The sequence below is a fragment of the Macrobrachium rosenbergii genome, chromosome 44 (assembly GCF_040412425.1).
Source record: "Macrobrachium rosenbergii isolate ZJJX-2024 chromosome 44, ASM4041242v1, whole genome shotgun sequence".
In the NCBI taxonomy this organism is placed as follows: Eukaryota; Metazoa; Arthropoda; class Malacostraca; order Decapoda; family Palaemonidae; genus Macrobrachium; species Macrobrachium rosenbergii.
The window spans coordinates 20,192,844-20,209,241 of NC_089784.1; the positions used below are offsets into that span (position 1 = coordinate 20,192,844).

At 36.5% G+C, this 16,398-nt stretch overlaps 2 protein-coding genes across 7 annotated transcripts in view; one reads left to right on the forward strand and one right to left on the reverse strand.

The window, feature by feature from the left end:
• Nucleotides 1-12,004, forward strand: part of LOC136829387 (endothelin-converting enzyme homolog) — a 620,087-nt gene extending 608,083 nt beyond the window's left edge. For both annotated transcript variants that reach the window (XM_067087871.1, XM_067087872.1), the window contains 6 exons: nucleotides 1,558-1,619; nucleotides 2,687-2,738; nucleotides 3,044-3,111; nucleotides 6,917-7,047; nucleotides 7,912-8,073; nucleotides 9,023-12,004. In XM_067087871.1, coding sequence (XP_066943972.1) covers nucleotides 1,558-1,619; nucleotides 2,687-2,738; nucleotides 3,044-3,111; nucleotides 6,917-7,047; nucleotides 7,912-8,073; nucleotides 9,023-9,199 — 652 coding nt within the window. In that variant the 3' untranslated portion in view covers nucleotides 9,200-12,004. The remainder of the gene's footprint in view (nucleotides 1-1,557; nucleotides 1,620-2,686; nucleotides 2,739-3,043; nucleotides 3,112-6,916; nucleotides 7,048-7,911; nucleotides 8,074-9,022) is intronic.
• A 2,089-nt stretch (nucleotides 12,005-14,093) lies between these two features.
• The window catches only part of Plod (procollagen lysyl hydroxylase), a 106,095-nt gene continuing 103,790 nt past the window's right edge, over nucleotides 14,094-16,398 (reverse strand). For all 5 annotated transcript variants that reach the window (XM_067087880.1, XM_067087879.1, XM_067087877.1 and 2 more), the window contains exons 15-16: nucleotides 15,948-16,076; nucleotides 14,094-14,520 (exon numbers count right to left, since the gene is read on the reverse strand). In XM_067087880.1, coding sequence (XP_066943981.1) covers nucleotides 14,365-14,520; nucleotides 15,948-16,076 — 285 coding nt within the window. In that variant the 3' untranslated portion in view covers nucleotides 14,094-14,364. The remainder of the gene's footprint in view (nucleotides 14,521-15,947; nucleotides 16,077-16,398) is intronic.

Sequence of the window (16,398 nt, forward strand, 5' to 3'; positions counted from 1 at the left end):
AGTAATACCTGGATAAAACGGACAGTCACCATAGTAATACCTGGATAAAAGGGACAGACAGTATAGTAATATCTCATTAAAGGGGACAGACGGCACAGTAATACCTGGATAAAAGGGACATTCACTACAGTGATATCTGGATAAAAGTGACAGACAGCACAGTAACACCTGATTAAAGGTGACAGATAGTACAGTAATACCTGGATAAAAGGGACAGTCACCACAGTAATACCTGGATAAAAGGGACAGTCACCAAAGTAATACCTGGATAAAAGGGACAGTTACCACAGTAATACCTGGATAAAAGGGACAGACAGCACAGTAATATTTGGATAAAAGGGACAGTCACCATAGTAATACCTGGATAAAAGGGACAGTCACCAAAGTAATACCTGGATAAAAGGGACAGTTACCACAGTAATACCTGGATAAACGGGGCAGACAGCACAGTAATACCAGGGTAAAAAGGATAGTCACTACAGTAATACCTGGTTAAAAGGAACAGACAGCACAGTAATACCTGGATAAAAGGGACAGACACCATAGTAATACCTGGATAAAAGGGACAGTCACTACAGTAATACCTGGTTAAAAGGGACAGACAGCACAGTAATATTTGGATAAAAGGGACAGTCACCATAGTAATACCTGGATAAAAGGGACAGTCACCACAGTAATACCTGGATAAAAGGAACAGCCACCTTAGTAATACCCGGATAAAAGGGACAGTCACCATAGTAATACCTGGATAAAAGGGACAGACGGTACCGTAATACCTGTCAGTTCACCCACGACTGTTAGTAGGCTGAACATTTACATGAAGAAAGAAGAATTGTCAGTCGGACCGTTAACACAAACCCCTCCCCCTCTCCCTTCTCCCTCCACCTTCCCCCTTCAATCCCCCTCCCTCTCCTCCTTCCCTCTTAAAAGGGACTGTCATCACAGTAATAGCTGGATAAAGCATACAGTCATCACAGTAATACCTGGATAAAAGGGCTACACATCACAGTAATACCTGGATACAAGGGACAGTCACCACAGTAGCACCTGGATAAATGGAACAGACAGCCGAGTAATATCTGGATAAAAGGAACAGTCACCTCAGTAATACCTGTCAGTTCACCCATGACTGTTTGTAGGATGAAATCCACATGAAAAAAGTAGAACTGCCAGTCGGAACATCAACACAAACCACTCCCCCTGTCTGTTCTCCCCTTCCCTCCCCATCCCTTCCCCCTTCCTCCTCATCCCCTCCCACCCTCCTTCCCCCTACCCACAGACAGTCATTCAGTTTTTCCGGGCAGCGCCGGGTTGGTCAGATAGTATAGAAATATTCCTCAAGGCATAAGTACCCCGTATTTAACAGAAGTTGCCATGCTGTCCTCATTAATAGGATATTTGGTTCCTTTCCAGCTATTTGGGTTTTGAAGGGATTGATTATTATTAAAATTAAAGCTCAAGAACCACCTTAAGCATATGTTTCAGGGTATTATAAATCTATTTGTTCAATGCAATTCACAGGCTTAACTGTATACACTTACCTTTCTTTCTTTTCAGAGATTGGTTGATACAGCCTCTCGTCGTGAATGCATTTCATAATCCTACAGCAAATGAAATCAGTAAGTACTCTTGATATATCTTTCCATCTATCATGTATATCCACATCTGTATCTATCAATCTATCAATATATATATATATATATATATAATATATATATATATATTTATGTATTTATATATTATGTATGTATATGTTTATATATACATATGTATATATATGTATATATGTGTATACATATATATATATATATATATATATATATATATATATATATATATATATATATATATATATATTGCTAAACATCATTCACCCTCATTACAAGTTATAAATCTTTATTGCTATCTGGTCAAAACTACATAATGAATCTTGTAGCACTTTCTATGGAACAGATTTTCTTTTCTGTTACCACCATTTTCTTTATTTTTTTTTATCGAAACTATGAAATATTCGTTTTCATTATAAATATTTATTTTCATGCCCAGTAGTTAACTAGGTTTATACTTACTTATTTTGACAACACACTATGAAAAACATAGCTGTTAGTAAAAATGATCTCCTTCTAGTTTTGTCACTTGCTTTTTATTTCATAGAATCTTATAAACATCATCACTCTGGAGAGTGTTATTATTATTATCGTTTGCGTTACTTGCCTCCTGTTTTTATTTTTGTAGATTTCGTAATAGTCAGTCTTCTCAATACTATTATTATATTCTTCGTTATCATCACCACGAATAGTATCAGTTCCCTACACTAATATTCCCTCCTGTTCCTATCTTAACCTTACACTTAATTTTCTGACTGAAAATGAGGTCTTTTGTTTCTCAAAGCTTTGTCACAACATGTACACAATCGCACTACTAAACTTTCAAGGAAAAGGATTCATGAGTATTTTTGGCAATGTGTTTGTTTACAAAGTGAGAGACTGAACTGCACTCTGTTTTGATATAGTGTGACCTTTGAACATTGAATCCACGACTTGAATATGTCTCGTTCTAGCCTATACTATATATAACTGAAGGTATATAATACATATAAGTGAAGGTATATAATACATTTACAACATGAAATCAGTCAAAAAATATATTGTATGTTTTTAATAATAAAAGTACGATTTTCTTCTAGTCTTACCACTTGGGATTCTTCGGGAACCTTTTTACAATCCTGGATACCCGATGTAAGTTTCATCCAGCATCAACAGACAGAATTAATCGAGAAGATCTCTTATGAAAACTGACTTATCGTTGCGAGATTTGAATTTCAGCAAATATCCTTACTGAAGAAACTTTAATTAAAGTGTAGATTAGATTCATGATGTTGGCTACATTTTCTGAATAATAGCTGATCGTAAGACAAGCAAAATGACAAATGACTATACTAGGCCTAAGAATAATTGATGTCCTTGTGCTGAATATGAATATATATATTTTGAAGTTATTTTCGAATAAGTTCTGTACAGTAATGAACTGGCAATACTTGCAGGTACCTGAACTACGGAAGCCTTGGCGTAGTGGTTGGGCACGAATTGGTGCATGGTTTCGATAATCACGGTAAGTGGCAAAACTGACAAACTTCGTCTGCTAAAGAGGATATAATTTGCGCGCATCGGGAGCGTTTCATAATTTTCTTAAATCTATTCGATCCATCTTTGGTTGATATTCTGTCCTTGCTTACTCATGTTTGTGAGGAGAATTGTATTGCGCATAAAATTTATAATCACAGTGAATATAGCTGGATATCAGTGTGCCTTATTAAATTAGTACAGTAATGAGAATGGCATGTTTATCTAGGGAGTATATATCACTTCTCATTATTTTTCAAAAGAAAGCATCTTTTTTTTTTTTAGGCAAATGCAAACACTCTAAGAATGAGACTGAAGATTTGTGATCCTAGCAGCTGGTGAGCTGACAATAATAATATTGTCAGGTATGATAAACATCTTGACTGAGAAAAGAATTACAGTGTGGTGGTTGATTCTCATGATCATAATTGATGTCATTATTATATGAGTCATTGTTGCTATCATATCGAATGATAACATCCTTCAGTTGTGGTATTTCAGTTGTTAAATGATTTGGACAATACGTCATTTTAGCTGATGTGCGAATGCCAGCTGTCATAAAACTCCTCTTTCTCTTAAACGTCTGTAACACAAAATGGTTTGATTTCAAAAACTGATAAAAATAAAGCTGCATGAACCAAGATAGGAACATTAACAGTAATTACTGAAGTAGGGTTGTATAAAATACAGCTTTTAATCAAATTATTAAGGGATGCGAATGTTTTCATGGGACCTAAAATACATCTTATATATACAATTGAATGTTCGTATGTTTGTACGTTAGTGCGCTATAGAAATCCAAACCGCTTGACCGACTAGACAAAATTTGGCACGTGGCCATCATTTGACCCAACTTAGATAATAGGGTAGGTTTCAAACCCGTACCCGCTTCACCTTTCCCTACCCCGCTTCCTTTTGTACGTTATGCTGTAAATAAACTCTTCGGGTTTATCATACCTCAACTCTTGTACTCTGTACCATAGAAATATATTATTGAAAATGCTTTTCTTTCCTTAGATTATAATTTTTATCAAGATTTGCGTTTAAGTTTAGTGGCTGGTGTGTTTGAGTTTAGTGGGTGGTGTGTTTAGGTTTAGTGGGGGTGTGCGTTTAGGTTTAGTGGGGATGTATTTAAGTTTAGCAAGGGATGTGTTTTGGTTTAGTTGGGGAGTGTGTTAAGGTTTATTGGGGGTGTTTCAGTTAAGTGCGGGGTTAAATGGGACAGTCACCACAGTAATACCATCTGGATAGAAGAGACAGTCAGCACAGTAATACCTGGATAAAAGGGACAGTCACCACAGTAATATCTAGATATAATCGACAGTCACCACAGTAATGCTTGGATAAAAGAGACAGTCACCACAGTAATATTTGGATAAAAGGGACAGAGTACAGTAATACTTGAATAAATGAAACAGTCTGCAGAGTAATACCACCTGGATAAAAGGGACAGTCAGCACAGCAATACCTGGATATAAAGGACAGTCACTACAGTAATATCTGGATATAATCGACAATCACCACAGTAATACTTGGATAAAAGAGACAGTCAGCACAGTAATACTTGGATAAAAGGGACAGACAGCACAGTAATACCTGTATGAATGGGACAGCCACCACAGTAATACCTGAGTAAAAGGGACAGTCACCACAGTAATATCTGGATATAATTGACAGTCACCACAGTAATACCTGGATAAAAGGGACAGTCAGCACAGTAATACTTGGATAAAAGGGACAGACAGTACCGTAATACATCTGGATAAAAGGAACTGCCAGCACAGTAATACCTGGATAAATGGGACAGCCACCACAGTAATACCAGGATAAAAGGGACAGTCAGCACAATAATACTTGGATAAATTGGACATACAGTACAGTAATACCTAGATAAGATGGACAGACTGTACAGTAATACCTGGATAAATGGAACAGCCACCACGATAATACCATCTGGATAGAAGGGACAGACAGCACAATAATACCTGGGTAAATGGGACAGCCACCACAGTAATACCTGGATAAATGGGACAGTCTCCATAGTAATATCTAGATAAAATGGACAGTCATCATAGTAACGTCTGGATAAAACGGGCAGTCAGCACAGTAATACCTGGATAAAGGGGACAGTCAGCACAGTAATACCTGGATAAGGGGACAGTCAGCACAGTAATACCTGGATAAAAGAGACAGTCACCACAGTAATACCTGGATAAAAGGGACAGTCAGTACAGTAATACCTGGATAAATGGGACAGTCAGCGCAGTCATACACAGTAATACCTGGATAAATGGAACAGTTAGCATGTTAATATTTGGATAAAAGGGGCAGTCAGCATGGTAATAATTGGGTAAATGGGACAGTCAGCTCAGTAATACCTGGATAAAGGGGATAGACAGCACAGTGATACCTGGATAAACTGGAAAGTCAGTACAGTAATACCTGGATAAAAGGGACAGTCAGTACAGTGATACCTGGATAAAAGGAACAGTCAGTACAGTGATACCTGGACAAATGGGACAGTCAGCACAGTAATACCTGGATACAAGGGACAGACAGCACAGTGATACCTGGATAAATGGGAAAGTCAGTACAGTAATACCTGGATAAAAGGGACAGTCACTACAGTAATACCTGGACAAATGGGACAGTCAGCTCAATAATACCTGGATACAGGGGACAGACAGCACAGTGATACCTGGATAAATGGGAAAGTCAGTACAGTAATACCTGGATAAAAGTGACAGTCAGTACAGTGATACCTGGACAAATGGGACAGTCAGCACAGTAATACCTGGATACAGGGGACAGACAGCACAGTGATACCTGGATAAATGGGAAAGTCAGTACAGTAATACCTGGATAAAAGGGACAGTCACTACAGTAATACCTGGATAAAAGGGAGAGTCAGCTCAATAATACCTGGATACAGGGGACAGACAGCACAGTGATACCTGGATAAATGGGATAGACAGCACAGTGATACCTGGATAAACTGGAAAGTCAGTACAGTAATACCTGGTTAAAAAGGACAGTCAGTACAGTGATACCTGGATAAAAGGGACAGTCAGTACAGTAATACCTGGACAAATGGAACAGTCAGCACAGTAATACCTGGATACAGGGGACAGACAGCACAGTGATACCTGGATAAATGGGAAAGTCAGTACAGTAATACCTGGATAAAAGGGACAGTCACTACAGTAATACCTGGACAAATGGGACAGTCAGCACAGTAATACCTGGATAAAAGAGACAGTTACCACAGTAATACCTGGATAAAAGGGACAGTCAGTACAGTACTACCTGGGTAAAAGGGACAGTCAGTACAGTGATACCTGGACAAATGGGACAGTCAGCACAGTAATACCTGGATACAGGGGACAGACAGCACAGTGATACCTGGATAAATGGGAAAGTCAGTACAGTAATACCTGGATAAAAGGGACAGTCACTACAGTAATACCTGGATAAAAGGGACAGTCATCACTGGATAAAATGGAACAGTTAGCACGTTAATACTTGGATAAAAGGGACAATTAGTACAGCAATTTCTGGATAAAATGGATAGTCACCACAGTATTATCTGGATAGATGGGACAGTCGGTACAGTGATATTTGGATAAAAGGAGAGTCAGCACAGCAATTTCTGGATAAAATGGACAGTCAGTGCAAGGAGTGCAGGAACATTTTCCCCACGTCCTTGAGAGTCTTCCCGGTCTGGCTCACTCTTAACATTCCTCAAAATAGAAATCCATTTTATTTTAGTGTCTCTTCCACTTATTTTTTTCCAGGAAAGAGATACGATAAGCACGGAAATGTATCTCAGTGGTGGAGTGACGAAATGGCAGAGCAGTTTACAGAGCGAGCAGCGTGTTTCGTCGAACAGTACAGCCAATACCCAATTGAAATGGTTGGCAAAAATGTAAGTAAAGAAAATTCATTTCATCATTAACAAAAGACCCGAGTCTACCAAACGTCCACTTTCTTGTAAACCACCGATGTGATTTTCACGGGTCCAGTTTAATAAAAAAAAAAATGACTGACAGTATTGGTGAAGCGAATTGGTGAATGACTTGCCTCAATAAAGTATAGTAAACAATGATGCATTTGAATTTCTTCGTCCATCGCTAGAAGAACGTACCACTTTCAGGCATTAAGGCTCGTTTGTTTACAACACATTAGCAAAAAGTATCTTGTACATTTTAAACTATTAGCACCGTGATATTTTTTCTCAATAGGTATTTTGTTGGATATGAGCAGTTGTGATTTATAATGACAACTGCTTCTTAACTTCTCCTTTCAACTGAAGATCAGTATAGATAATGCGTTAAGATGTCCTGTTACGGAACAAACAGCATTTACTGACGTTTTCGGTCAAAATATCTCTGATAAAATTTAATTAGATTACAATTATTTGTCTTTATATAAGAAAATTAAAATCAAAAGGGCTCAGGAGAATGTTAAATGATGAGAACAATTTAAGTCTGTTTTTTTGTCAATGAGGAGATTACAGTTTTTACAAATACAGGTTAAATATACTGATAATAAAATTTTGTTCTACAGTTCATGAAGGTCATTCAACAAATTTTTATGTCAGGGTTGTAGAAATAGTTATATATCATAAATATTTCATTAAAAAAAACATTAAAAAATAACTGAAATGAAATGTTCGGTCATAAAGTAATTAGGTCTCTAGTTTACAAAATCTATATCAAAGTCTATCGATGAATTATTTACGCTAGAAAGAATCACGCCAGTGAGTACTTCAGTTCATTATTTCTTTCAGGTGGATGGCAATGAAACTTTGGGGGACAACATCTGTGACAATGCTGGAGTACTGAACGCGTGGCTTGCTTATACACGCTGGAGGGACAAATACGGCTCGGAACCTAGCTTACCTGGGATGGATTATACAGTGCCCCAGATTTTCTTCATCACTTTTGCACAGGTGCGCTTACTCTCTTCAATCGTGTTTTGCCCAGATGCGTTCATTTCCTTCAATTCTGACTTTCTATAAAACTTCTGGACCTGGTGCGTCTGTTCTCTCAGATTCTCAAGAAAAGTAAATCTCGTGTATTTGATCTCTATAAGTTATTTAAAGTTTGCAGTGAAATTTTAAGATTTTAAAGATTATTATTAACAAGAGCTTCAGTTTTAGGAGGGATATTACCTTCCAAAGATCTTTTAAACTATTACTATACTCTAATATCTGTGATCAGATTATTAGACTTCAGACGGCACGGACTGAAATGTCATTGCTGGAATATTCGTGATGGTTCCTGAAGTCAAATATCTAAAAACGATCTTTCACTTAATAGATTAATGTAACTGATCACTTGTCGATGAAAACTAGTTTTAAGTGTTAAGGTCGTATGACAGGAACCTATAATAGATAACGTCAAACGTAACGTCTTAAAACTCAGTTTATCGTGATCGACAAACTGAAATTTCGTAGGATTTTCAGTGGCTTGTACCAAGACATGATAAGTTAAAAAATGCCTTCAGCTTAATTCTTCTTTCAACTCAATTTTCAGTCTCTTGGAAATCATTTGTTAAGCTGCAGTTGACTGTCTTTCTCTCCTTTCCCACAACTCAGCCACGTCCCGTTTCTCTCTCTCTCTCTCTCATGTTTGACTTTTCTGTCTCTCTCTCATGTTCTAACTCAATTTTCAGTCTCTTGGAAATCATCTGTGATGCTGCAGTTGACCGTCTTTCCCTCCCCACAACTCAGCCCCGTCCCGTTTCTCTCTCTCTCTCTCTCTCTCTCTCATCTTTGACTTTTCTCTCTCTCTCATTTTTTTCTTTCTCTCTCTCTCTCTCTCTCATGTTCTGATTGCCTTTAAATCGAAAATGCCTGCCTACAAGACCACTCATTACACCCTTCCCATTTCCCTCAGATCTGGTGCGAGGTGGTCAGTAAAGAAGGCTACGAAAAATATAGCAAAGACATGCACAGCCCCGGAATCTACCGTGCCAACGGAGTGGCTCAAAACTCCGTCTTTTTCGCCGAGACCTGGAACTGTCCTCTGGGTTCGCCCATGAACCCGGAGAAAAAGTGTCATTTGTGGGTGTAGTGCGGTGTAGCTAACTGACATTCCAGAACGCACAGAAATATCTGAAATGACTTTTCACTTCATTTCCCAAATGGAAAAGGGACAGTTACTGCCAATTATTAAGAGTTTCACAATATTTGTGACAATTATTGCCGAGGATCTGCAACATCCAGGAATACATAAACGATTCATTACGAGGCTGTAATGAGTTTGTATTGTATCGTGTTTTCTTGTAAAATTTATATAGTAGGAACTCCTCTGAAGAAAGTTTCCAAGCCTTCGTGGATTTCTGGCCACTTACCATCGCGTCATTGTGCTTCTTTGTATACACAAAAGAAAAAGGATAAATGCTGTAGTATTTGCTGTTGTCGAAATTGAAGAGATAAAACAGTTTTACATTTTTGTACAGTGTTCGTAGAAACCATCGCCATGGATGAGATCAAGTAAATGTAACAATGTCTTACCAATATCCCTGTCGTCTTCTCTGCTTTATCTGTAGTGAGAAGATGGTTGTCTTATGGTTCGGTTTTCTGTAAATGCAAGAAACTGCTACAACAACTCGTGAGGTTTTCTTTTTCTGAAGGCAAAGAAAAGCACTTTGCCATCTGGCTTAAATCCTGGCTAAAATGACTTTTTTCAACGATTAAATAAGGCAAATATCCCTATAATGACTAACAAATTAGATGCAGATTTTCATAAAATGACATTGGAACTGAGTTCATAATAATTTTCTTCCTGGTCCAATTAACTTTTTTGTACATAGACTTTATTCTGAATGAAATTGTTAAATATTCTGTCATCGTTCAGCATAATACACTTAAGTGCAGTTCACGCAGCGTAAAAGACTTTATATGATTCTTTTTCAAGCATATTCCTAAACTCCATGTAAATCTTGTACAGTGTTGTACCCTTGTACAGTATTTAGGTACATAAAGATATTATTAGCATAGGTCATCTAATGTCCAATAGAACATCTAACCACAACATTCATTAATATTAGTCGTTCGTTCGGACTAGGATTCAGTTAAGTTTCACATATAATCAGCCTAGTGTGTTCATGAGCCTTGGTTTTATATGGAGTTTGGGTGTATATACAGGTTCATTCCAAGAAGGTATGTACTCCTTTTTCTGAGTGACTAGCTTGAATCCCTTCTCTCTCTCTCTCTCTCTCTCTCTCTCTCTCTCTCTCTCTCTCTCTCTCTCTCTCTCTCTCTCTCTCTCCGTAGCTAGAACAGTTTCATTTCTGAGCAAACCGAGACAGTGATACGGACAATCCTGTGCTGATAGTCAAAGGCTATTTTCATAACATGTTAGCTAATGTTACTAGGGTATTCCCTCATATTTAGATTACTATGTAACATATACTTTTGTCTTCTAATCGATATCCAATATTCTGTGTATTACTGGGATGAAGGATAAAGGATGAGGTTCTATACAATATAAAAGTGAAAAAAGGCACGGATATTCAAAGAGCAATGCTATAATCACGAACGCTATAATTTAGAGGTATGAAAGTGGACCTTTCTTTTAATATATGGTTAACATAACGAGAGGCATGGCTCACAGATTTCAGTTCACCTGGGCTGGAATGAAAGAAATGGAGATAAAGATCTCACAGCTCTATGGTTTTAGAAATAAAATTATGAGACTGTTCACGGAACAGACTGGTTTGCAGAGCTGTAAGTAGGGATGAAACTATAGCTTTAATTACCACAATTCCTCTAAACTTGGGTAACCCAATAACAGAGACCTTTTATGAAACTTTCATGGAGTGGTTTGTGATTGTGAAATATATACCTCTTATGAGATCATAATTTCTAAGATATGGCAAACGATAGAAAATCTTTTACAAAGTCAGATGGAGATACTTTTAGTTTTGTGTCAAATTTGATTTTGAAGAGTCCCTTTTATCATTTGTAATGGTAAAATCCATCATTTAGGGACTCTTTCCTTCTAGTTTTGCATGTCAGTTTAAAATTTAGAGATTCCTTTATTTTCATTTATAAGGCTGGATCCTTCATGTAGAGGACTCCTCTTATTAGTTTTGTGTAAGTCCTTTTATTGTTTTTAAGGCTCCTATCAAAAAAAATTTTTGATTGCATAAGAACTACAACAACACAAAAAGACCATTAATGCGTTTCGACAATGTCAAGATCTTGGGTTATGAAGATACAATCTACAACCAGGGTTATAAAGATACAATTTACAACCACCTCATCCTTGCTAACCTACTTCCCAACATGTTCTATATAACTGGTGGCTGGATCCACAAACTGTACTAGTAGTAAAAAAAGATATATAAGTAAATAAAAAAAAACAAAAAACCTTTAGTTCATACTTTTAACCGAGCTTCAGTATCACTCACATAGTTAACGTTATAGGGAGATCAACGTCCCCTTGACATGGCAGAAATGTGTCCGTTATTAAAGCTTGAATTTAAGAGTATGGATGTAGGTGACTTCCCCATTTCCCGCGTAGTCGATATTCGGATCACTTACACGTCTCTGGTGGCAGCAGGCCATGGCTGGTCAATCATTGGCTCTGCTGCCAGGAGATTTCCTCTCTACTTTTGTAAAATTTTTGCTGTTCAAAGACCTTCCCATCACTGAAATTGTGGAAATAACATTCTGAACAATTTTATTGTTCATTACACGGTATCGTTTTTCTTCTACAACAAATTATCAAGAGTCACAGTGGACAGGGTTTTTTAAAAATGAACTTCGTTAAAAGGTAAATTTGTGCACATAACTCATTAAGAAATTCCACGAATGTGTGCTTGCATATTCCATAAAGTATATAAGAAAAATAAAATTCTTATACAAAACTGTTAATGGTATCATTTTCCTCATTGATATTACACAAAAAAAAATCTGTAAAAACCTGTGAACATTTTTGCCTACACTTGGACGTATTTATAGGTGCTGTGTAATATGTATATATACATACATACATACACATACACACATACACATGTACACATACATATATACAATATTATACATACATACATATATATATATACTTTGATAAGTAGAGTTTACAATGTTTGTTATGATTTTAAACTTTTTCATCAAGAGATGGTTTTCCTCCAGAGATATTTTACTGAAAACTCTTATCCCTTATTTGCAATTTACAAAATTCTGAAAAATTTCATAAATGAGAAGTTTTGTCCCAGAATGGTGTGCAGCACTGCTAGTAAAGATGGAAAGTGCATTAAATTACCTTACCTTGGTCATAGTAGCTATGTGGCCACTGTTGAGGAAGACACCTGGGCTACTCTTCCTGTGGACTTAATTCTTGTGTTGTTTACTTTTGTTTGCAGTGCGGTCTGCGATTCGTGAGATACAGTTCTTGCTGGCTCATGCACAGAGTTTTGGAACACAGAGATCTTCACGTTAGAGCTAGGTTTCCTCTTTCAAAACCACCCCTTTCAGCCATAAGGGAACACAGTTTGGCACAAAGTATACATTAGTTTTACCCGACCACTGAGCTGATGAACAGCTCTCCTAGGGCTGGCCCGAAGGATTAGAATTATTTTACGTGGCCAAGAACCAATTGGTTACTTAGCAACGGGACCTACAGCTTATTGTGGAATCCGAACCACACTATAGCGGGCCTAGCGAGTGCTAGCCCACACTCTACCGACTCTCCCAAAGAGGAACTACAGTTTGGCACAAGACCATCTATTCACTGACCTGTATTTTAAAGTACTGTCTTTTTGGTTCAAATAGACTTGACCCCTCTAATTTCAGAGTCACTAGTTATTAAGAGGATGAAGCCGGAACTGGGCAACAACTCGTCCGATATTCAACTAGCTATCGTGTGATTTCTTAGTAGGTACGCAACTAGGTCGTTAGGCATTTTATTTTGTGTGCGGTAGTTTGTTTACATTTATTTTTTGTTTGCGTTTTTTTTTATTTTCGTATTCTTGAGATTCTTTTTTTTTAGTTTGTACGTGCTATCCCTTTTATGTTTTGTTAGATTTTTACCTAAGACAATTCATTTTATTGTAATTTCAGTGATTCTTAGCTTGGTCAATTTTTCAGCAGGATGGTGAGGTTTTATACCTCAAAGCTCATGAAATAAAATATGTTCTAACTGGCCTTGGCAATATTTTATTATTACCAAGCTAAGATTTCCAAGTAGCCGCCCTATTACTGAGACCACACACACACATATATATGATGTATATATATATATATATATATATATATATATATATATATATATATATATATATATATATATATACATACATACATACATACATACATGTATTAAATACTTTTAGCGAAAACTTACGGTGCCAGTATCTATTTGGATACTGAAGTTATGCACAGTGAAACCACATTTTAAAATTCTTTTTGAATAAAACAAGTATCATAATGGTTTTAAGTAAGTTGTACAACTTCCAGCAAAGTTGTAATGCACACGTCGTAATTCTGATTAAAAGCACAACTGAAGTTAATGTATCCGATTGCACCGCACTCCGGATAAGGAGAGTTTTTATCAGCCTTTACCAAGCATCTTGTAACTTTCTCTTCCCCCCGCTTTCACCAATTTCTCGAACAGCGATGTAAGATAAGGAATTCTGTTGGAAGTCTGTATTTCAATGTTCAGTGTGTTTATTGGTATATATTAATTGTATTTGAGTGTTTACGTTGTAATAAATCATGTCACAAACATGCGTTGGAAACTTGTCGCGCACACATCTCAAATAGGTTGAACGAAATTCGAAGACTTGTTGTTAGTCCTAACCAGTGCTTCATACGATTGTCGTCCAAAGATTCGTTATCCAATTATGGTTGTTGATTTGTTTTCAATCTGTTTGTGATATGTATCAAACAAGTTGCCCACATTTTACTGTATTGTGGACGCACCCTTAGGCTCTTTTTGTGTTCAATGTAACTATAAATTCATTTATAAAGTTTATTTATATATACAAACAATAAAATTTATAATAAATCATATCACATCAAGCATTGTAACATACACACAGTTAGAATCACATATAGTAGGAAATAATCACTAACTAAAAAAAAATGTATAAATTGTAAGAATGTCTTATCAATCTGCAATAACAAACCCTCATATTACAAAGTGATCTGCGAAAAATCCAAACGTGAAAACTGTATTCTACAGAAATCGTGCAAGAGTTGCTAAATAATCTGATCGCTGGGACACATCTAGGGATCGACGAATGTCACAATGATGTATCTCGTTCCCTCCGTGACGTAAAGACCTTCGTGTAAGTGAGTTAGTCTTCCAGGATGCATTAACACCCACCCTACTCTAGTGTCTGTCACGGAACAGTTGTACCTTACAAATCTGCAACCGCCTCCCTGCAATATCATATACGTCATTAAACAACAATACATTGATTTGTCAAGTGATTCATTCAGTTACCCAGTCCATGATTTCCAATAGTAATTCTTAATCTGTCGAGGCGCGTCCAAACGTTCACAGGATAAGTTGAAAATTACGATATTCATTGTCGTCGATAAGTTGGAAATATGTCGACAAGAATGTTTGCTATGCTCTTAGCAATCTTAGTACTAAGATCATCGCAAACGTTGTTGTTGATATATTTCCATCTACTCCAAAGCAGAAAATATAACATTGTAGTCAACTTATCTGCTGTGTAAAGTTGAAAACAATAATGTATTTGCTGTCTTTGACAGGTTGTAAATATATCCAAAACAACGTTTGCAATGGGAATATATAAAAATTTATTTTTACAATGCTCTTAGCACTCTTAGTACTAAGAGCATTACAAACATTGTTGTTGACAAATTTCCAACTTATTGACAACGGTGATCACACCAATGTTTCCAGGTTACCTGCTGACCATCGGGACGTACCATTATATTTTATTTCGACAACTTTAAAACTCTTAGCAAACAAATATCCACAACTAGTGGAATTTAAAAATAAATTCTTTTAGGGAAAATTACGTGACTTGAAATCAATTCCAAGTCTGTTCAAGGCAACATTGATGGTATAACTAGTGGAATTGCAAAATAAATTCTTTTAGGAAAAATTACGTACCTTGAAATCAATTCCAGGTCTGTTCAAGGCAACATTGATAGCATAACTAGTGGAATTTCAAAATAAAGTCTTTTAAGGAAAATTACGTACCTTGAAATCAATTCCAGGTCTGTTCAAGGGAACATTGATGCTATAACTAGTGGAATTTCAAAATAAATTCTTTTAGGAAAAATTACGTACCTTGAAATCAATCCCAGGTCTGTTCAAGGCAACATTGATGGTATAACTAGTGGAATTTCAAAATAAAGTCTTTTAAGGAAAAATTACGTACCTTGAAATCAATTCCGGGTCTGTTCAAGGCAACACTGATGGTATAACTAGTGGAATTTCAAAATAAATTCTTTTAGGAAAAATTATGTACCTTGAAATCAATTCCAGGTCTGTTCAAGGCAACATTGATGGTATAACTAGTGGAATTTCAAAATAAATTCTTTTAGGAAAAATTACGTACCTTGAAATCAATTCCAGGTCTGTTCAAGGCAACATTGATGGTATAACTAGTTGAATTTCAAAATAAATTCTTTTAGGAAAAATTACGTACCTTGAAATCAATTCCAGGTCTGTTCAAGGCAACATTGATGGCGTAACTAGTGGAATTTCAAAATAAATTCTTTTAGGAAAAATTACGTACCTTGAAATCAATTCCAGGTCTGTTCAAGGCAACATTGATAGTTTAACTAGTGGAATTTCAAAATAAATTCTTTTAGCGAAAATTACGCACCTTGAAATCAATTCCAGGTTTGTTCAAGGCAACATTGATAGTATATGTGGAAGTGTCATGATGTGGTTTGAGGAAAGGCTGCTCATCCGGCTTGTACCTCACCATGAAGCTCATAATGGCACGAGGGGGCTGAGGAAAGTAGTCATCATTGAGAACGAGAAGATAGAAATACAAGGTCACTCTTTACACTAAAAAAAAATTAGAAGGCAGTCTGAAATAAACGCACTCTTTAGTGTACAAAACTTCTGAGTTGATCATGCTACATTTTATTTTGAACACAGTGAAACTCTGGATGTTTTTCAGACTTTTTCAAATTCCTTTAAGATTCTAAACATGGTGTATCTCACATATATCAATTACAAAATTCTTTGGATGTTAGTAAGGACTAGTCCATGCTGTGCGTCACCTTGATTACTGAAAGCCATGCATTAAATCATGCCATTTTGCTGTA